This window comes from Parasteatoda tepidariorum, chromosome 5, assembly GCF_982258835.1.
Source record: "Parasteatoda tepidariorum strain Cologne lab strain chromosome 5, Ptep-v5.0, whole genome shotgun sequence".
NCBI lineage: Eukaryota > Metazoa > Arthropoda > Arachnida > Araneae > Theridiidae > Parasteatoda > Parasteatoda tepidariorum.
Genome location: NC_141759.1, coordinates 50,688,810 through 50,711,274, shown reverse-complemented (window position 1 = coordinate 50,711,274; position 22,465 = coordinate 50,688,810). Strand labels below are relative to the sequence as shown.

At 33.1% G+C, this 22,465-nt stretch overlaps 1 protein-coding gene and 1 long non-coding RNA gene across 6 annotated transcripts; one reads left to right on the top strand and one right to left on the bottom strand.

The window, feature by feature from the left end:
- Window positions 1-484: 484 nt before the first annotated feature.
- On the bottom strand, window positions 485-8,930 carry LOC107449036 (uncharacterized). 2 transcript variants are annotated; one of them, XR_015433708.1, is made up of 3 exons: window positions 8,684-8,930; window positions 5,044-5,220; window positions 485-1,224 (listed from the first exon to the last, which is right to left on the bottom strand). It is a non-coding gene; the product is annotated as an uncharacterized LOC107449036 (long non-coding RNA). The 2 variants fall into 2 exon arrangements; XR_011637656.2 differs by having other exon boundaries at window positions 485-767; window positions 8,684-8,899.
- A 2,656-nt stretch (window positions 8,931-11,586) lies between these two features.
- LOC107445278 (uncharacterized) lies at window positions 11,587-18,859 on the top strand. Of its 4 annotated transcripts, none has more exons than XM_043046498.3 (3): window positions 11,587-11,745; window positions 14,312-14,494; window positions 18,453-18,859. In XM_043046498.3, exons 1-3 carry the CDS (start codon window positions 11,740-11,742, stop codon window positions 18,726-18,728), a joined length of 465 nt encoding a protein of 154 aa, XP_042902432.1. In that variant the 5' UTR covers window positions 11,587-11,739; the 3' UTR covers window positions 18,729-18,859. The 4 variants fall into 4 exon arrangements, with proteins under 4 accessions (XP_042902432.1, XP_042902430.1, XP_042902431.1 ...); XM_043046496.3 differs by having other exon boundaries at window positions 18,423-18,859; XM_043046497.3 differs by lacking the exon at window positions 11,587-11,745 and adding an exon at window positions 11,861-11,893.
- Window positions 18,860-22,465: the final 3,606 nt, after the last annotated feature.

Genomic DNA, 22,465 nt, shown 5'->3' with positions numbered 1-22,465 from the left:
ATTCAAAATCTTTAAATACTCATTTGAAAATTTTATTTCAAAGAAAGAAAAAAAATCGAATATTTTATTTTCAAGATTGGCACTATTTAGTAAAAATGGTCTTGCTATTGTCTACAAATTTGCTTAAAAATGTTTCAAGAATTCAAAGTTGGATAAAATAAAAAAAACTTTAAATTACAAAGAATATAGAATTAGCAGCAATATCAATTTCCTAGCAAATCTGTTGTTGACGTATGCCATTAAGGCAGAGGGGGGGTGCGATTGTTCTTGTTTTCCAGTGGCGCCATCTATGGCCCAGAATTAACGGGAAATATGATAAACGCATATAATATATAATTATAATTTAATATCTTAACTAAAACTGAAGTTTTTGTTTCGCAGAAAATATTCAAAGAATAATTTTTTATTTCAGTGTGGCACTATCTTCAACAAGATGTATCACCTATATCTTTGTTTAAAACTGGCGAAATTATGCAAGCATACATAAAATCAAAAAGGTTTATTACATTTATTAAGAATATAAAAATAACAATGTTGTAAAGCGAAAATATATTCGCCGCATCTAAGACAATGTCTGATTATCATTAAAAACTGAACTAAACGACATCTTTCCAATAAATATCGTCCTTCTCCATATAACTGGAATATGTATTTAAATCTTCACGTTCATAGCCAAGCAATTTAAATCTTTTGCACCATTTCAGAACCTTCAAGAAACAGCAACAACATTCAGTTCGTATTCCATCTATTATCATTAGAATCAGGAACTAATTGAAGAAAAAGTTTAATATTAATAATTTTGCATTTCCAAGCATTCTAATACAAATAACTAATTTAGTCCTTCCAACCTGTAATATATTTAGGGAAGAACACTATTTTATATCCAGCAATGAACAGCCCACCATTTTTTGCAGCCTTGGAACAATTTGATCTTCTTAGAGAACTTCTAGTGGAATAAACCTTCGCCTTTCATGCAGAGGAAAAATTACAGAAAAACACCACTTTTAGCCGAATGGAGAGGGAATTCTGGAAAAGGAGGAACGAAGGGGAAATTACCTTAGTAGTAGAACAGATCAGGGGTTAGAGTCCCCTCACCATCGGGCTAACCGTAGGAGATTTTCATGGTTTTCAATTCCATGCAACGCAAATGTGGGTTAGTTCCATCAAAAAGTCCTCCGGGAAAGTTAGTTTGTTTCTGTCTTGATCCAGGAGTTCTCTTGTCTTCTGGAATGGGGACCAAATTACAAGGCTACGGAGTTAATCATTTATAGTCGTAAACTCATAATTGGGTATGTTGTTCAGCAATACTTATAAAAAAATTAATAATGGTTATAAAATAATGCAAAATAATGTATTAAATAATAGTGAAATGTATGCATGTAGCTGAAAATAAAATAAGTAGAAATATTTTTATATAAAAATTAAAACACAGTTATAAATGCTGAAAACCATTACTAGGGAAGCAGATTTTTTTATCAAATTTGGTAATCTTTTTTCCATCTGAAAAGCGTGATGAGAGATAATTAAGTTTTTTAAATGCTTGATAATTTCTTAATTTATTTGTTTTTTCATAATTTATTGTTAATAGAAAAATGATATTTAATAAAAAAATATTCCATTTCTTTTTCATTGGCATTTTACTTTAAATAATTTCATAAGCGAGACTAATTAATTATAAATAATCGAGTATTGATTGGATCAAACTATAATTAAAGGTTTCAAAGGTCACTGGTAAAAACAACTGCCCTTAATCCCGGAACCCCTTTGACTTTTCCACGGAACACTAGGGTTCTGAGGAACACCATTTGTGAACCACTGATCTAGGTAGTTTGCAGATTACCTACGCAATTACTTATATGTTAAATTAATTTGTGTTTTGATATTTTTTGTATTTAGCAAACTTTTGATGATATATTGTAGTTACAGTACAATACGCTTTAAAAAAGGGTAGGAAATAAAGGGATAGCTGTAATTAGATTAGGAGAAATAGCTCTTTATACTTTTTAAAACTGCAGTGAATTTTTTCTCAAAACCTTAAAGCAATAAAGTGATGCAATTTGAAGTTTTGAGTAAGTAATTTAAAACTACACGTTTCTTAGCTGTTAGATTTTTCTCAAATCGAATTTCATTACAGTTTAAACTGAGGGAAACCGATTTGAATGTCGCTAAAAAATTCTCTTGGCGTTAATTGCATGAAAGCAAAAGGTACTTGTCAAAAATCTAAAGACAGGCAACAGTATACTATTTAATTATTTATTGAAAACTGTTCACAGAATTTTATTGGTGTAATTTTGTCAGAAAAAATAAATAGAGAATCTAAAACCTTGCTTCATATTTCATATTGTTATTGTGTGGCAACCTTGTATTTTACATATATTGAAAAATACCGAACAGAGAATATCCACCATAAATTTATTTAAGCGAAGGGAATCAAAAGCATCTTAGAAATTTCACTCTCGGTGTTGTCATTTTCACACTGTTTAGTTTGGTTGGGAGGCCAGCCGGACTATGTAGGGATCAGGGAGGTTCTGGGTTAGAGTCCCGGACAAGGCATGGGTGTTCTTTCATTCTTTGTACTATCTGTCCTTACTGTGAGAGCAACATTGGCCCACCTAATATGGTGAACCTGAAAGAGTAGCCAACAAATCTGCCATCATACTCCTGAATTGTCGAATGTCAACACAGGTGGCATTGGAAAAAAAAAGACCGGTTAGGAGAGAAAGGGCCTTATAACAGAAAAATAGTGTTGCCATGCCAATAAGAAAGGGAAATTAAAGAATATCTTTTCAAGTCTAGTTACCCAGAAACGATACTAAATGAGAAAGTGTTGAAGAAAGAGACTAAGAAATTTTGATGCAAGTGGAAGCATATTATCTTTAAATTTTTCTAGTACATTAGTATAGTGCTAAGTTGAGCCATATTATTATGCTTCTTAAATTTTACAACCTGATACTGTAGTTCAAGTAGGATGGAAACTTGGCTCAAAAGTTTGTACCATATTTAGTTTGCAGCAGATTTGCACCGTGTTATCTTTCAAGATACCAATATTAGGGTTAAGAATTAATCCAATGTTTCTAAGAACACTTTAGATAAGGAAATAATTGTTCCAAACTAAAAAGATTCTCTTCCACTCGAAAATTAGTACTGGCATAACAACCGTAAAGAGAAAAAAAGTACGAATTGAATTTAAAGGTTTTTTATTTTATAAGTCTCATGTTGAATTGATGAGACAATTTCGCGGTTTTACTTATACTAAGTGCGTATGTTTTCAAGAAACAGCGCATGTGCTGTAAATCTGTTTACATAGAAGTTGCGAAATCTCTGAACAAAATTTTTAGGAATCAGCAATGCTTCTGGATTCAGAAAATGGCATAAGTTACAAAAATTGATAAATTGAGATATCGGGCAGGGAAAGACGCCAACTATTTCGAAAAAAAAAATCATGTGTTAAACAATGCTTCGTTTTTATTAAAAACTGGATAAATTTGTTAGATATGTTTTGAGCGAAAATCTAAATTGACAAAGATGCGAGTAAGGTGAAACTGGGTACCTTGATTTTGGTGAAATTAGTTTATTTTCTAGTAAAAAAATTCAGAAATACATTTTTAAAGTCAAGAAAGACCTACCAGATGGTGTGCTGTTTTTTGATTAATTTACAGCATGGGTGTAGATAAGTTTGTTTTACTAAGTCAGCTCTCTAATGTTCTTTTGTTTTTAAATTAACCTTATTTATTGGTTATTACAGCTAAATTTTTTTGTTGTCTAGCTTATTATACATTTGCTAAATATTCATACATTCACGAACAATAAGAAATCAGCCCTCTAAGTAGCAATGTTCTGTTTCGAGGACCTTTTGGGGTAAGATCAAGTACTACCAGGCTTTGGCCCAGAGCTTGATGCGAGTATACTGGATCCACGAAAGCTGCAGCTCTGAGGAGGAGTAAGATAACATCCAAGGCTGAATAAAGGTTTCTTGGTCCAGAGGACTAAATTAATTGCGGTCTTTTTCAAAGCCCAAAAACCTTTTCATATTTTGTAGATTTTTTGAAGACTATACAAAATTGAGTTTTCTTTGTAATCCGTGATAATTGTCCCCCCTCCCTCCTAGAGTACGGCTTTGATTGCATTACATGTAAATTACATGTATAATTTTCTTGAATTGTCACAATAGAAATGCCTGCTACGTTTTCACTGAAATGATAATATTTCTAAATTTCCCATGGAGTTAACATGCGTACCCGACCTTGCCCCACTAGGAGAACTCTATTAACTTCTATAAAACAATTTATATAAATAAAAAAAACGTATGATATATCTATCAAGTTTCAAGAATGACATATCGAACACAACTAACCAATGAATATCTTGATTAAATCAGGTAGTTTCTAGGTTGAACAATTTAGTTTTAACAGGTCTTCGAATCTTAGCTATCGTTCTTACCCCCTTCTCCCCATGTTCTCGAAAGCAAATAATTTAAAAATATGGAGCATTTACTGGGTGGCCTAAATTAAACTCGCAATATTCAAAAACTTATAGAAAAAAATTCTTGCAGCATATTCATGTGACATGATAAACTTCTTTATTTTAAAACTCCTAGTTTTAGTTCGAAAGTTTTCCGAAAGATGGCGCTTACATTTTTCTTTGAAGCATACAAATTTCGTCCTACGATTGGTTACGGTATGTGATTGTGGCTGAAGATCGACATTTCAAGAAACACGGCAATGAAATAAAATTAGCACTGTATTTAGCACAAGAAAGATACAATTTTTTATTCCAAGCGCTGCATTTGCTATGAAGCCTGATCTATATTATTAAAGATAACACGACTGCGGCATGTGATTGTGGCTAAAGATCGACATTTCAAGAAACATGGCAATGAAATAAAATTAGCACTGTATTTACCATAAGAAAGATAACATTTTTTATTCCAAGCGCTGTATCTGCTATGAAACCTGATCTATATTATTCATGATAACAAGAGTAAACGAATTCATTACCAACATTTAAGTAAGAACATAGGAGAAAAATGGAATATAAACTTACCACTGCAAAAGTGAGAAAACTGAAAAAAGTGCCAGACAAGATTGCGAATTTCAGCCAAAAATGAGGCAGTCCTGTAGAAGAGGCAATTAAAGCCAGGCTAAAGCTGACAAGTCCAAAAATCGCAGGAACCATCATCAACGTATTAGAACACTTTCTATCAAGAAAAGTTAAATGTACCTGTTTAAAAGAAAATAATTTTAATTCTATAAATTACGTTAAATTTTTTTCACACCTAAAAAATCAAGAATAGTTTTTAAATTTTGTCCCCTGAAGAAAATATATATTTGGAATTTCACACTGAATCAGTACTAGTTTAATAATTATAAAACATGGTGCGTAGTGTTTTTATAAAGTGATTAAAGGTGCTCATTTTCGATTTTAGTTTTTTAAAAGCCCTTAAAGGTGCTTTTTTCATTGGGTGTTTTTAAAAAGTGCTTAATTTTTCCTTTTTCAAAATGAGATTTTTCCTTTACTATGTCGATTTTCGCTTCGAATTATGCAAAAAGACAGTTCACATTGTTCTATTCAACGTTTTCGTAATTAATTTAACACCAATCTATTTCGGCGTATAGTCAGTCCGCAGCGTATGAAAACGCCGTTTGTTTTACATGATTCAAAACTTCATGATTTTTGACAATTGTCAAAAAAAAAATGTCAATTTTTTTTTTTTTTTTTTTTTTTTTTTTTTTTTTGACATGACTGTTATGAAGATAAAACCGTTGATTGTCAAAAACTTTCCAACCATGCCTAATTATGATATTTTTTAGAGTGCTTAAAAATATTTTTTGAGTTCTTGAAAAATGCTTATTTCTTGTTGAATAATTTGGCTACGCACGCTATAAAATAATTTCCTGCAAAAATAAGCTCAAAACAATAATTTAAAAATTAGTGTTAGTCCTAGTGTTTTCTGCGTTGAAGTTTCAACAGAGCCAATATCTCCATTTTTTTAAAATAAAACAAAGTTGGTTATAGATCCCAAAAAGATACAGTCTTTAAAAGCAGCACATATAAAAATCACACTTGACTTGGTATTACATAACATGTTTCTTCAACAATATGCAGGTTTATATTCAGTATTAGTTTCAAGCTTAAAAGTTTAATATTGCATTTCCTATTAAACAATTATTTTGGGTTTCACGTATTCTACTTATACCTTTAATCATTAATACTCAATCATTTTAGAGTTAGCACGATTTCGAGAGCAATTGGAATAAAGTAACCTGCTTCCTACATCGTACTACTTTCAGACCTTGGGGGAAAAAAATTTATTTTTAGTCCTTAGAGCGCAAATACTGCCAAAAAAATATACACAGTAGAACCCCGATTTTACATTGTCCGTTCCGCACGTTATTTTGTATTACCTGCTAGTCCGTGAAAATTGCCTATGCCGATAATGTTAAAACATCCCGGATTTTACGTTAACCTTTTTAAGAAAGTCCCGCAACGCCTTATACGTTTTTCTAATAAATCAAAATCATTTTTTTCTCTACAAAGTTCGCACAAACTTTTTCTGAGTTTTATTTTCTTAAAAAAACGGGACTTAATTAGCGTTTTTCCTGACATTATCGTCCTTTATCGTCCTTTTTTCTGTCAGAGGGGATTTTCCTCTTGAGTCAAAATCCGAATTGTGACGGGATAGCCAAGGCACGAGAAGGGTTGCTAAAGAAAGTATGCGTGCTTAAAATGTCAAATTTGCGAATGGAATTTTTTCAAGCAAACTTCAACCTTCTAATCTTTTAATTTTTCACTTATGTAAAAAGCGTTACACTAAACAATTGGTAAGGTAATCATTTTTCTAGATTTCGATGACCTTTAAGATATTTTTATACTTCCGGAATCACTGGATTTGTTGATTTTTACTGTGTTGGACAGTGTCTACCAAAATGCATTACAAAAGAGTTCAACAAAGCTTCTAGGGGATAAGTGCTTCTCGATAACGCGCATGTCGACTACAACTCACATCCCATTGCTTTTCAATTACTTCAGTATCTGATTTAATGCTTGCTCCTGATAATAGAGATGAAAACGATAAAAATGAGTAAAAAATGTCGAAAGATACACCCACAACTGATCTAGAGTTTGAAATCATTAGAACTCTAAAGCATTTGCGAAGCGTGGAGGTGGTGGGTTCGTATCCCACCGCAACCTTGGATTTATTCTCCGTGATGTCCTCTGATTAGTTCTATCTATCCAACTTGACAGAAGCTTATACGCCTGAATTGAGCACAAATGTATGCAATTTCAATAAAGCAATGTGCTTTGGTTTAGTTTTTGTTTTGCTAACGTTGCACTAGAGCTGCACTAAGAGCTTTTAAATGTGTCGTAATTTTATTTTATTATCTTATCTCCTTGTCATGCATACGTTTTATAATAGTTTATACTATCATAATATTTAGTTAAATCTTCCAAATTTTAGAATTTACTCATCTTAATCAGTTAATAAATATTAAAAGTGGTTTCAACAAGAAAATTTTGCGTGGTCTTGCCAAACAAAAGGAAAAAATAAACACCACGGATTTTTAAATTTTCAACTGAAAACTGCGTTTGATTACAGTTTTATATCAAATATTCTTAGAAAGTATAGATATTATAAAATATATATGGTAAAAATGAATTATGATTAGTCTTTGACACAACACAGGGCTCGAAAAACTGCCCGTCCGCCCATCCTCGGCGGTCAAAAATTCCCTGCGGACAACGAATTTCTCGAATCCGACGTCCGAGCGGACGGCCATTTTCCCGTAATGTTGCAATTATGAACATCTACCTAAATGGAAAACCTCTTTCAGATTTCTGTGCAGAAATCTCTGTAAATCATTGGCTTGATTGTGGAACTGGCAAAAATCATATTCGATTCATTTTAAAAACGCAGTGCCTTCGGATAAATTGACATTGCAGATAACTTGACCTTTGTCATTTAAATTATTTCATAAAAGAAAGAATTTATTTCATGAAAGAAATACTAGGTTTCTATTAATAACCTAGTATTTCTCTTATTACTGTATAATGTAATCCTTATTTGTAATCCAAGTAACTACTAATTCATTGTGCAATTTATATAAATGTTTGTAATAAATAAGAGAATATTATATTTTTATTCATTTAGAAGCGACGGGTTAGTTTCAAAGCAGGACGGATACATTGATGGACAAGCCGTCCTCGGGGACGGGTAAAATTTCTGAGTTTTTTCGAGCCCTGACACAACATTTTGGGAACTGTATATTGCTTCATTACATGCGTATATTTTCAAAATGTAATTCTTAGCGAAATTTATTAAGTTTTTGATTATTGAACGATAACTAAATTTTTTTGAAAAAGATATTTTAGAAGCAAAAAATTGTATCAATAACCATTCTAATCATTAGCAATTAACTAAAAATTTCCCTATAACACTAAAATAATACACTGCTTTATTTTTCCAATAAACTACAATAAACTTGAACAATTTCAATAAAAGCATAGATATTTTATTTTTCCTAAAAGCTATTGTATTTATTTTTAACTTTGCTACATAGAACATTTACTTTACATAAAAAATTATTAGGTTATAAACAATTTCAACATAAATAGTATATTTTTTTACAGAAACTTAAAAGCTTACTCAATTTCTATCTTAGCATGGATAATACCAAAATCTTACCGTTGGTCTTTTTGGAGTACTGGTCAACATTGTGCTTGTTACGAATGTGTTAATTTGGATTATACTGGTTTCAAACTACTTTCACAGAGTCTGAATAACTTAGAACGAATGGTTTAAAACTGTTTATGTCTGCCGAATTTTAATTTGTGACCCGTAAGAGTATGGCAGGGGGGAGGATAAAGTCCCGATTGCGTAAGAAAATGCCACGGTTTTGTACTCCTAAGTCACTAAAGAGTACCAGACCTATCCTTCAAATGGGCACCTGAGGACGCTTATGGGGCTTAAGAGCACCATATCGGGTCATGTAAATTTGTTGTAATTTTCAATCATTTTTCGCTTTTTTTTTCTACACCATTTAGAAGGCTTTTTTTTGTTTGATTAGCTTATTCAGACTACGTGTTTTAATCATCGTTGAACAACCATACCATTATTTGGATTATGACAAAGGGTCAATTCTATGACATTGTAATTTTGAACCCAACCCAAAAGATAAAGAAGCTCCTGGATCTAGCTAACCTTCGTGAAGGATTTTTTGGTGGATCTAATCAGCATTAGCGTCACATGGAGAGAAAAACTACAAAGATCTCACACATTTATCCAAATGGCAAGAGAACTTTTTCCCATGATCCGTCTACCTCTAAAGATATTTTACGTTGGTACATTGGTTGGTAGGAACCGGGAGTAGGTTCCGAATCGACCAGCCATAACTAGGATTTGTACCTGGATCTCCTTTATAAAGAGGCGAGTATTTTATCTCTTGAGCCTACGCGACTTTTAGATCACGTAAACTCCGCAGCCTTGCAATTTTGAACCCAATTCAGAAGACAAGGGAACTCCTGGATCAATTATTCAGAGAAATTTGTCGGACTTTTTTACTGAACTATCTCGTATTTGCGTTAAATGTGGAAAAAAAAAGTTAAAACCTCCCACAGCAAGGGGATTCTGACCCATGATCTGTCTACCACTGAGGATATTTCTTATCAGCACTGTGGTCGGTGTGAGCCGGTTGAGGAATTCGTATCGAATAGCCATTGCTGGGATTCGAACCCGGGTCACCTCATTGGGAGGCGTACGATTTATTTCCTGAGCCTCAGGGGCTCTAGATTACATTTCATCGCTTACTTTTAGCTTAGTGTGGTGAACCGTTAAATTTTACATCGAATATAATACTGGAGATCTCCCTGATCGAACGGTCTCGTTGATACGCTAAATGTTCTGCAGAGTGGAGGTAGTGGGTTTAAATCCCACCGTAACATTGAATGCATGTTTGACATCGACTTCGCGCGCAGGTCGTCGGGCTACCGAAGCGGGGGTGCCATCTCCTCCGCAGAGGATCAAAATTGTGATGGCATGTCTTCGAATCATCCTCCGGGATGTTTTCCAGACCGTCGCCAATAGCCCATTGTGCAGCTCTAGTGCGACGTAAATTAACAACAACAACAACAACAGCATATTTGACATACCCTTCTCTGAAATGTGGTATCAGCTTTTCATCTCGATAAGGGGCTTGAAAGCCGCCTTTCTAAACAAAACACAAGCTTACATATGTTTGCGTAACAGTAAATAAATTAAAAAAAAAAACAATAAATTTCTCAACTAATTCATGAAACTTATAAGTATGCGGGTAAAATAAATTCAATTTATAGGAATTTTATTAAATTTTTTTTTTCATACAAAATACACATTTCAGTTCGCCATTTTTTCTCAATATTCGTAAAACTGTTGATTTGTAAGCAGGTTCGATTCTCACCCTTGAAAATCGAAGTATATTTCCTTCTTTCTCTGTATATACAAGAAGAAAAAGAATTAAGCTATCACTCTTTATAACTTTCGCGATAAATTGGTTTAATTTCGAAAATTAAAATTGTGTGAGGCCTGTATAGCCGAGTTAGTAGAACTTGGGCCCATGTCCAAAAGGTCATGAGTTCGATCCTCTCCAGAAGAAGACTACAGTGTGCAAAATTGATACTGGTGTACGCTAAATGTACCTGGGTCTCAAATTCCTTCAAGTTCTCATAACTATCAATACCTCTGGAGCGGCGGTTGCTCAGGGGATAAAGCATTCGCCTCCCAATGATGTAAACCAGGTTTGAATCCCAACTGTTCCTGATTGGTACCCGGTTGGTACCCGGCTCCATAGTGACCCTAGTGCTGACGTAAAATATCCTCCGTGGTAGACGGATCATAAGTTAGAATCCTCTTGCCGTCGGACTAAAAGTGGGAGGTTTTCGTGATTTTCCTTTCCAAGTAATGCAAATTAGGGTTAGTTCCAACAAGAAAGTTCACGAAGGAAAGTTTGTGCCAGTGATGGATTCAGGAGTTCCCTTGTCTTCCAGGTTGGGTCGAATGGTCATGAGTTCAATATTACAGAGCTACCGAGTTGAATAATTACAGTGGTAAACTCAGAATCGGGTCGGCTGTACAATGCCGGTTGTAAAACAAAATCAAATACCTCTAAAGGGTTCTGGATCGGAGATTGGTCATTTACTGGTTCAGGTCAAAATTACGATGCACAATGGGCTATTGGCGGCGGTCTGGGAAACATCCCTGAGGATGATCCAAAGACCTACCATCACAATTTCGATCCTCTGCTGAGGGGATTTCACCCCCACTTCGGTAGCCCAACGATCTGCACGAGAATTCGAGTACTTTAAGGTAGAACAGCTTAACGAGGACCAATACCGCACACCCTCGGTCCCTACGCAGATTGATCTGAGTGGTCACCCACCCGCACACTGACCGCAGTCACTGATGCTTGACTTCAGTGATCTGCTGGGAACCGTGCCTTAACGATCAGTCCACTGGGGGACTTCCCTGTAAAATGAACTAAGACGTATAGTATTCAAATGTTGTATTTTGACCCTTAATGGCGCCACTGAATAACTTCGTTAATGGAAAAACAGAGCTATAAGCTTACACAAAAAGTTCGTTGCGCTAATCTACATTCCACAATCTCAAAATTGTGTTAATTAAGTATTCTATCTGTGGGACGGTGGCTGGCAGTCTTTTACGAAATTTTTTTTAAGAAAAATATCCTTTTTAAATTTATTACCACAATGACGGTAAGGTTTGAAATTTTAATTTCTTTGTTTTTAAATAAATTTATTATGCTCTTTAACCAGTTAATGTTTTCAAATTGTTTAAAAATAAAATTTTGATTCTTGCCAAATTTTGGTTCAATAATTCTTTGTAATGGGTTGCAATAAAATGGTACATTTATTTAACTTTAATAAATTGACAGTTTTTAATGTGTTTGCTTTAAATTCTTTCTTAAATAACAACTTATTTAAAAAAACTCATATTTTTTCTTAGCTATAAAAATTTTGAAGTTAAAATAATTTTCATCTTTTGCGTTTTATGATTGTTAAAAATGTTTACGTAAATATCACGAGTTTGATGAAAATAATTTGAATTTATTGTATTAATTTGTTTTAGAGGTTATAAAATAAATACTGAAAATATTCAGATAAAAATGTTGTACATTCAGGAATTTATTAGTTTTCTTTCATGCTTTTAACTGCCAATATGCTTTTTTTTTTTCTAAATCTTTATTAGGAAATTTCGCAAATTTAATCGAGTGAATGTAGTATGTCCTTATACGAGTCAAATAATTATTAAACTTCACTTAAGTTTCATGCTTTAGCTTTTGTAGAATGCGAAAGTGAACACCCTCAATAACTTCTGATTTAAAGATCGGATTTTCGCTGGTGAAAATTTAATCAATTAGTGCGGGCGGTGTTTTGAGTTAAGAATTTGAGCACAAAAGCTTATTTTAACTGAATAAAGACGCCTTTTTTACAAATTATTTGAATTTGACACCCTTTAAATAGAGGGAAGGAGTAAACTGCATTCTGGAAAATATTGCCTTTAGAGGTCTTTTTCCCATAGACCGAACTGAACTTTAGAAAGGGTGGGAAAATTCTAAATATGGTTTTAATCCACTTAATTTAATTTTCATAAACTGATGATGGATATTAACTCTAGTTGGCAATATCGTTCGATAACTGTAAAATACTAGGCCGCCACCCTATCAGAATTTAAGATATAAAGCGTGCAGTATTTTAGATTCTCTAATTTTTTCTTAGAAAATTATGCCTATACAATTCTGTAATCAATAGTTTTTGGTAGATAATTAAATAGTATATATTTGCCTGTTTTTAGATTTTTTGTTAAGTGTCTTTGTTTTTATGCAATGAGTGTTACAAAATTTTTTTAACGTCATACAAATCAGTTTTCATAAATTGAAACTGCAATCGAATTTTTGATTTTTTTTAAAATTTGATTTTGAAACAATCTGAAAACTTTTAGTTCTAAATTACTTAAACCCTCAAATAGCATCGATTTATTGCTTTAAAGTTTTGCGGAAAAATTCATACAAATTTTAAAAATTATCATTTCTATTAACGAAAAAATCTACATATCCGAATCTAATAATGCTACTTTATTTTCCTCGTTTTTTAAAAGGTTTTATGCTGTCTATTATTTTATCAACAGTTTAAGTACAAGAAAATATATAAGACACAAGTTACATTTACCTAAAACCCAAAATGCCAAAAGGGCATTTTTTCCTTTTTTTCCCTTTCTATTCTATTCTATTTTATAGAACCATCTTAGTCTTAGTAGTATATATGAGGGGTCGAATGTTTGAGCACTTTTGTGTTATTTGACTTACAAGGGAAACTAGGGAACTAGGGAGCCAATTTTGAAATTAACTAGTGGGATGTATGCCTTATGAGGAATAATTTTAGGGCCCATAGAATATAGGGCCATTCGTTTCGGCCCATAGAAGGTCCTGTGAGAGATAAAAATAATTCAATATATAGAAAAATCGGTATTTTATTACTTCAATGCATATTAGTTATTGTAATTATTATTCAGTATATTAGTTATTCATATTAGTTATTGTAATTGTTTCCTACTTCAATTAATTTGTAATTAAATGGTTAAATAACTAATTTGCCAATTAGTGAATTAATTAGAGAATTAATTAATTATTAATTATTAATTGATTTGCAATTACATACACCAATTAATTTGGAAAATTTTTTGGAAAAAAAAATTTAAAACATTTATTGTCAATTTTTTTTTTAAATTAACCTAACAGGTTTTTCCGAAAAACTACATACATAGAAAATTTTCGAAATCAATTTTGACAATAAGTATACATTATATAGTACGTGAAAGTACCACGTTATTAATTGGAGTATGAGATAATTACAATAACTAATAGTCTGCATTGAAGCAATGAAATACTGATTTATCTATATCTTGAATTATTTTTTATCTCTCACAGGACCTTCTATGGGCCGAAACGTATGTTTCCCCCCTAAAATTATTCCTCATAAGGCATACATCCCACTAGTTTATTTCAAAATTGGCGAGTCACACTTCTCTAGAGTTTCCCTTGTTAGTGCGTATCTCGCTATATTTCGCGAACATTTTAAGCAAATCAAAAATTTTCTTCATGCAAAAATAAATTTCGTTTATCAAACAATGAAAAAACTTTGTAAACTTTTCGTTTAACAAACAATGAAATAGAAACGAATAGAAACGAATTCGTTCAGTAATTTTAGTTTATTTCGTTTAACAAAAACTACGAACAGTACCTAATTATAAATTCATTGATAGAAACAGGAAATTCGACGTCGACGTGGAGAAATATTCTGTCTTTGGATGAGCGTTTTCAGTGTTATGGTGGGTGTAGTCTTAACATCTACCACAAGTCCTGATCAACCCGCTGACATCTGGTTTATCTCTGGAATAATTAGTGGATTTCTAGGTTCAGTTACTGCTTTTGGTTTTGTACTTTACGTAAGTATATTTTGAAATAGTTTTAATGAAAACCTTTTGTTTTTCTCATTAAAATAGTGGAATTATAATGGAATAATTAATGGAATAATTTTTTCTTGAAAATTAAATTGTGTTATTGAAGGAAGAGCTTAAAAAAAAAGATACCAGATGTCTTAAGAAAACAGGAAGGATACAGAAATTTATGGTTTGCTGTGGTCTGCTTAGGAAACAATTTGTTCCTTCTATGTTTTATAGTATTTATAATAGATGTTGCTACAGGATGTGGCTATAGAAATTCACGATTTGCTGCTTTCTGATTAGGGAACATTTTTCCTTATATGGTTAATGAAAGCTGGAAAGCATTGATAATGCTAGTTCATGAAGTAAATATAGAAATATAAGGTTTTCTGCGTTCTGTTTGGGAAACAAGATTGTACCGCTATGTTCAACGAAAGCTTGATAGCATTGATAATGGGCGTTGGTACTTGATGTGGAAATTGAAATCCAAAATTTTCTGCATTTTGCTAAGGAAACAAGTTATTTATTCCCTGTAAGTTTGATTTCTCGCTAGTATTGATAACAGAAGTTACATGGTGGGATGTAGAAATTTACGGCTTTCTGCATTCTAATTATGAAACAAGAATTATTTCCTCCGTATTCAATGAAAGCTTGATAGTATTTATAACTGGTGCTGCTGTCTGATGTAGTTTTGAAATACTACTTGCTGCATTCTGCTTAGGAAACAAAATTTTAATCCCTCTATTTTTATTAAAAGCTTGATGGCATGAATAACGTCTGTCATAACATGATGTCGATTTAGAAATTTACAGTTTGCTGCGTTCTGCTTAGGCAATTAAATATTTACTATTTTCATTTATTTATTTGTATGGGGAATGGTGAGTTTTCATTCCTATTAAACTACGTTGTTTACGGTGAATTGCAATTATATTAAACGTAGTTCTGTCAGTCATGCTATTCTGCAGCTCCAGATGTTAAGGAACTATTTATTGTCACAGTTTCAAAATTAATTACATGTCTAGTTTCCAAAGCAACACGCAGAAAACTGTACACATTCTCCTTCCGTTTTCCCTTAATTGATTTTTCAAACATCCGTGATTTTTGGGGCTCCCAGTAGGAAATTACATTTAAGGAGAATAAGGTTTTAAAACTTACAGTATTCTGAATATAACTGGAGGATTTTTCTGACTGGTATTAAGGAGCGCAATTTTTAAAGGGAAGCAATGTTTCCTAAAAATATTCTTGTAGCTAAATTAGACAAATTTAATGTTCCTTTACTAGAAAAAATGTCCCAAAATAACGCTTTGCCTTGCTTATCAAAATTTTCTCTTCACGTGACCATTGCTTATAAACCATAAAAAAAAAATAGAAATTGCCCTTTCGTAGCATCTGATAGGAATTTAAATTTTCAAATGAACAATGGATATTTTGTTAAAAATTCAACCCAAACTTCTCAATACTTCAACAATGTATTTAGATATAATAAATATGTTTAAAATTTTATAATTTTTCTATAACTCTATTAATTCTAGAAGAATTGCAAAATATTGAGACAATCTGTACGTTCTCAAATTTTATTTTCTTGCGGCACGAAAAATTTAGAATATTTTAAAACTATACGTAAAATATTCCATAGAATAAGTATATTAAATGTGTAAAATTAACATAAAACTAATTTTTTTACCCATTTTAGTGACAATTTCAGATTTGTTCACTAAATGTAGATCACGAGAAACAAAAGGGCTTTTTTTATTACCTTTTACTTCTTTCGAAATTTATTTTAATGTTAACGTGGGGAACTTGTGGAAAGTTTACAAAAACATTCGCATGAAATTTCACATTACTAATCCTCCTTTTCGCTCTTGTTTAAGTATCCAAAATTAACCAGATTTTCAGTGCTTATGAAATAAGGGTGGTAAAGCTGCGTCTTCATATACGTACTGTTCAGAAATCACGAGAACTACTCCAGACAACAGACTCGCGTGCTGGCGGTTACTATAGTTACGAAAATAAATCACTTCAAATAGTGATGAATCATTTTGCATTTATGTTGGGTGGGTCGCCAATTCTCCCACATTACAAAGGACTTTACTGTTTCCATAACTGATCAGTGTTTTCTTCCTAGTAATGTTTTCCACTCTTTATTTAAATTTTTATTTTGTAGTTGCACATTCAGATTGATAACGATAATTGAGTAATAGAGTAAGCTTTTAAGCTTTCCATTAATCTGCAAAATCTCTTGCTACATAAAATTCTGTCTTATGCTCTGAATGTAAGAGTTTCTGTTCCCCGATCTTTTGTTCACGTAAGATTTTGATCAGTTTTATTTTATCTGCTCGAAATTCAATCCCACGACAGAGAGATTATTCTACTATATTATTGTCAGTGCGAGAATTTGTCCCATGATAATTTTTTTCCGTGATATTGCCCCATTGTAATGAGCTTGCGTGAGTATTTTGCACGATATTTTATAGATACGATAAACTTTTTTTTAAAACTCAAAACAATATTGAAAAGTTAATGAATGTTTGTAACAAGTAAATTTAAATTTTTATTGTGGGATTAAAAACACTCTAATGGCTAGAACTAAATTATTTAAATGCTAAAAATAGAAAGCCAATCTTTTAAAAAAAGCAGTAAAATAAACCCACAAACCTGAGGGTTAATTTTATTGCTACTACTATGATAATACTACTGTGATATTTCTTCATTTTGTTTTTGATAATCAGGTTTTTTTCTTTGCTAGTACTACAATCAGTGAGAAACATTGTATTAGTTTGGAGCAGCATACCCGTTTCCGTGTATTAAATTCTTCCGTTATTTATTACATTTTTATTTATCCTGTTTGAGTTTTGAAAATGATTGTTGAGTATAAAAGTTTTGTCCGAAATGTCTTAAACAAAATATTTTTGAAGAATTTAGTATTTTTCGAATGAAATTTTTGAAGAATTAAAAAATGGAAAATAAAGAATAAAAATTAAATATTTTTATAAAAAAAATGTTTGAATGCTTTTTCTGCATATTTTTGCACTTAGAAACATTGTTTCAACGTAGAAACATATCAGTAACTTGAACCATAATACGGTTCAAGTTTTCTGTAACCTTATAGAAAGATTTTGCACAGTTTATTTAATGCTAAACGTAACGATAACCTTACTGTTTCGCCCTTGGAGACACTGCAATTTGTAACGAAATTTTTCGTATGCGCTGTGAAGTTCAAATTGTGTTAGGTATAGTGCGGCGTTCAGGAGAACTCCAGACACCAGTTTTGCTTCGTGGAGGGTACTATGGTTACGAGGAAAAGACATTTCGAATAGGGGTGCGTTATGAACAGTTTTCTCATAATCTTGGCATAGGTCGTCATAAGTAAACCAATTGACACCTTCGTTCCTCCATTTCACCCCCATTAGAAATATGTTACCATAACAGCAGACAGCCCCAGACTTTTTGTTTGGAGGAGTTCTCCTCAAAGCCGAACTATAGGGAGAACAGTAATGCTTTGAAAAATTTCCATAATAAGGTGACAAATTGAACCATTCTGCATCACATCTTCTGACCGATGTCAAAATAATGTGGTATTCCTGCTAAAAAGTGGAAAGACTGGTCGCTAAGAAAACTGGGCTAGGTGCTTGGCCATGGTTGGGTGATGTGTGAACCATTTTGACCATCAAATTGAATTGTAGTATTGAGTAATCAAATAAGAATTATAATACGATTCTACTTCATCATGATATCATCTTTGGTGCACGACAGCACAATATGCACCTTACCCTTCTTTAGAAAAATTTTCCTGAGCTCTCTTCATCAGGCAGCAGTCCATTATGGTTAAACTTAGAGAAATATTATAATACCAGGAAAATTTTGACATTGTTCCTAAAAGTGTATCAAATATATTTTTGTATCAAATATAGTGTATCAAATATGTTTTCAGATTTCTTTTTCCTCTGAATATCATTATCAGGAGACAGTTTCAAGCAAAAAGGAAACTGCACAGCCGGAAAATCAGGAGAAGGAAAAACGGGAATCAGCATCTCCAAAAAACTCGGAGAATGAAAAGCTGGAACACCCCCAAAATAATTATCAACAGCATAAGACAGCCGATAAAACAGATCTGGTTGAATTGGATGAGATGAGACAAGCGGAATATCAGGAGGTGCAGGATATATTGAATAAAGCAACCAAAATGTTAGAAGAATTCCGATTTATTGCTGAAAATTTGGAAGCTGAAAGGAAGTGAAATTATGACTTCCGTAGGAAAAATTTTTTTTAGTTGTTTAATAAGATTACTTTTAAATTTTTATGGTAAACGGTTCTTAGAACTGATGCTTTTAATGTTTTTATTGGAAATAAATGCATTTTTACTCTTTACAGTATTTTTCTTTTTTAAAGTGACTATCAAGCATTGTCTTGTGTACTGGACTTCAATGGTGCTTGCTGTTATAAAGCGAACGCGTAAAGTATATAATTGTAGCGCATCTACCACTACAAATATACAAATCCAATTCACTAGTATATAAGACATGTTAACTCGACGCTATGTGGGGGTATCTTCTCATAGATGACGGTTGACATTGTGGATAACTCCTCTCTCCACACTGGTGACTTTCGGACGTGATTTGAACACCCCTACGTTGGCAGAAATGCCCACTTCGATCTGATTCCGCCTACTTCGATTGATGGTACACATTGAACAGTTGACTTGCTATTTGTGATTGCGACATTATCTAATTCCTCACACTGTTACTACTCAGTCTCGATTACACAGAACGTACAACGTATTCACTCGACTGCTATAGGCAACACAGGAGCAAATACGACAGTGAACTTAATACAGCTCTCCCGGCTTCTTACAAAAACAGCAATGAATTAACTAGTGGAATCCATTCGTCGAATTCTATCACAGATATAATTCTGGTGGGGGAGTATTGTAGCGTATCTACCACTACAAATCCAATTCACTAGTATATGAGATGTTAACTCGATTCTATGGAGAGGTACCATTTCATAGATAAAGGTTGACATGGTCGAAAGCTACTATCCCCACATAATCATCGGAAAAACTGGAGTTTAAAAATGGCAGCTGAAATGGTTACATCCTGAAGCGGGCTTAACAATTACAAGGATGCCATAGCACGGGAGAACCTTTTCGTCGCATATACTTTCACCTTCATAAGTAATTTAAAATATAGAAAAAGTGAGTGAAAAGAAACCTAGAGTATGCCATAAAGATTCAAATAATGATAAATTTTAAAAAATCCAAATGAAAATAAATATAAGATAAGTTAGGATTACCCAATTGAGAAGTTCTCTTCCAATGATTCGTTTGCTTTTTGAAATTTTTTTTCAGCAATTGAAATTTCATGGCTTACTCCAGGTATACCTGAACTCTTTCTTTCTTTCAAATTAGTTGAGGAGGTGAAAGAGAATTTGCGAATTAAAGTTTCTCCCTAAGTTTCAAAGACTGATACGAGTGTTCAAACATGAGAAGGATTATAATCCAGTAATTATCAGTGTTCAAAATTGAGAAGGATAATTATCCAGCAAGTACCAATGTTCAAAAATACATGATTAAAGTTCAGTAATTACCAGTGAATTAAAATTTAATCTAATTTTTGGAGTAATTTGAAACAAATAATTCGTAGAATTTCCCTAAGTACACTTTTGTAAATTTCAGCATTTGGAGACACAACCGCTAATTTAATATAAATTTACAAAACTCGTAAAAACAAAGAAAAAAGATAGTTGGCCAGTCTATGTTGATCCCTCTTCTGTGTTTTATTTTAAAACCGTTGTTGACCAGCGACCCAATTTTGAGTTTACAACTACCAATGTTCAACTTCTTAGCCTTGCAATTTTGAAGGCTCTCCAGAATACAAGGGAACTCTTGTATCAAGTATTCAGAGAAATTTGCATCCGTGGCGGACTTTTTTTTTTTATGGTACTAACTGGCATTCACGTTATACGGAGAAAAACCTCCCCAATTTAATTTGAAGGCAAGGGGACTCTAGACTCTAACCCATGATATTACATATATTTTCCGGCTTGTGTGCTCAATTTAGGCTTATAAACCTTTGTCAAATAGAAGGGCAGATAGCACAATAAAGAAAAGAACAGCACGAAGATACATCCAGGGTAACAGAGGGGCTCGAACACGCTACATCGACACTTTGCGCATCGTTTGACAGACGATACCGTTCGGCCAGGGAGGCCCCTAATTTCATAGGTTTGATAATATATATTTACCTACAGATATACGCCTTAGTTTTTCATAACTACTGATAAAATTCGAATCGTCAAAATGAAGCGCGAATTACAATTTAACAGAACTAGTTGTTGTGTCCATGCATACTTTTTGCATTTGTAGTTAAATTACGTCGCACTAGAGCTGCGCAATGGGCTACTAGCGACGGTCTGGGAAACATCCCTGAGGATGATCCGAAGACATGCCAACACAATTTTGATCCATTGCAGAGGGGATGGCACCCCCGCTTCGGTAGCCCGACGACCTGCGTGTCTATGCATACAATGCTAGTGCAAATATTAGAATCCTCCAAAAGTCTTGATAACAAGATTTGCAAGTTCTGGTGCCCGATGGCCATGGAGAATTTCGATGGGGGGGTGCTCCAAGTTGAAAGAGGGAGCTGATAATGGCCTGGCAGTCAAAAACATGGTCTGGAGTTAGTTGCAGATGAGGACAGTACTTGCAGATGGGATAGGATTTTATATTGGTGCGTGAGATCTTCATACCTTTGAAATGTCCAGTACGTAGCCTAGCTACTGTAGAGGAGAGGTTTCTTGGGCAGTTTAAATCGGGGATTGCTGCCTTGTTAAAAAGCTGGTTGTATATCCTCCGCCTGGTGACAACATTCGCATCTGCACAGGTGACAGCTTGATCGAGCTGTCACCTGTGCAGATGTGAATCAGAACTAGTCCTCATAGTCTATGAGCTTTTTATTTCGCCTATGCATGATTAGGAGAACGCTACACCACGGGTCTTCTTCACCTGCTTCTCGAAACTTCAAATTACTTATGTAGATTAAGAATTTGACATGAAGAGTTTCTCTTTTGGTATAACTTGTTCTCGTAAGAACGCTACATCAAGGGGAAAAACCTTTCATGGCAAATTCTGTCTCACCCTCATAGGTAATTTAAAATTTTAGGTAAACCATTTGAGGAAACTTAATTTTTTTTCTCCAAAATATCAAAATGCAAACAAATTATGTCAAGATTACTTCTCCAAAATATCAAAATGCAAACAAATTGTGTCAAGATTACTTCTCCAAAATATCAAAATGCAAACAAATTATGTCAAGATTACTTCTCCAAAATATCAAAATGCAAACAAATTGTGTCAAGATTACTTCTCCAAAATATCAAAATGTAAACAAATTATGTAATTACAAATTAAGTAGCAACAAATTAAGAAGTAATCTTGCCATATTTTGCTTGCATTTTGATATTTTGGAAATTTTTGATATTTCAGATATTTTTGAATTATTTTGGCAGGTGAATCTTCATGGTTTATACAATGTTTACTAATAACCACTTTTCTCTGAACTTAAAAATACCAATGGAAGTGAAACAGAATTTACCAGGAAAAGTTTTTCCTGAGCAATAGTATCCTCTTTAGACCATACTATATTGCGCGAAAAACTTTTCATCGGAAATTTTGTTTCACATCCATTGCTTATTTAAAATTTCGAGTACGGAAAAAATGAGTTCCAAGACAAACCTAGTGCAAACCATGAAGTTTCAATGACTGAAAATTGCTTTTTCAAAACATCGAAGCGCAAATTATTGTAAGAGAACTTCTCAATTTAGTAATCCTAAGTATTGCTCTCATGGCTTTCAAGATTTTCTGTTTTTTCTAGTAATTTTAAGGTGTTTCTTTTTTCCAGATAAAAGCAAAACCCATTTTTTCCCCCGCTTTCTCAAGGTACATGACAAAAAAAAAATATTCGCCTACACTTGACA

Excerpts from the sequence above, each read along its gene's own strand:
- LOC107445278 (XM_043046495.3), top strand. Across the intron at positions 14,495-18,422 it reads CTTTTGGTTTTGTACTTTAC|ATTTCTTTTTCCTCTGAATA; the intron begins GTAAGTATATTT and ends ATATGTTTTCAG.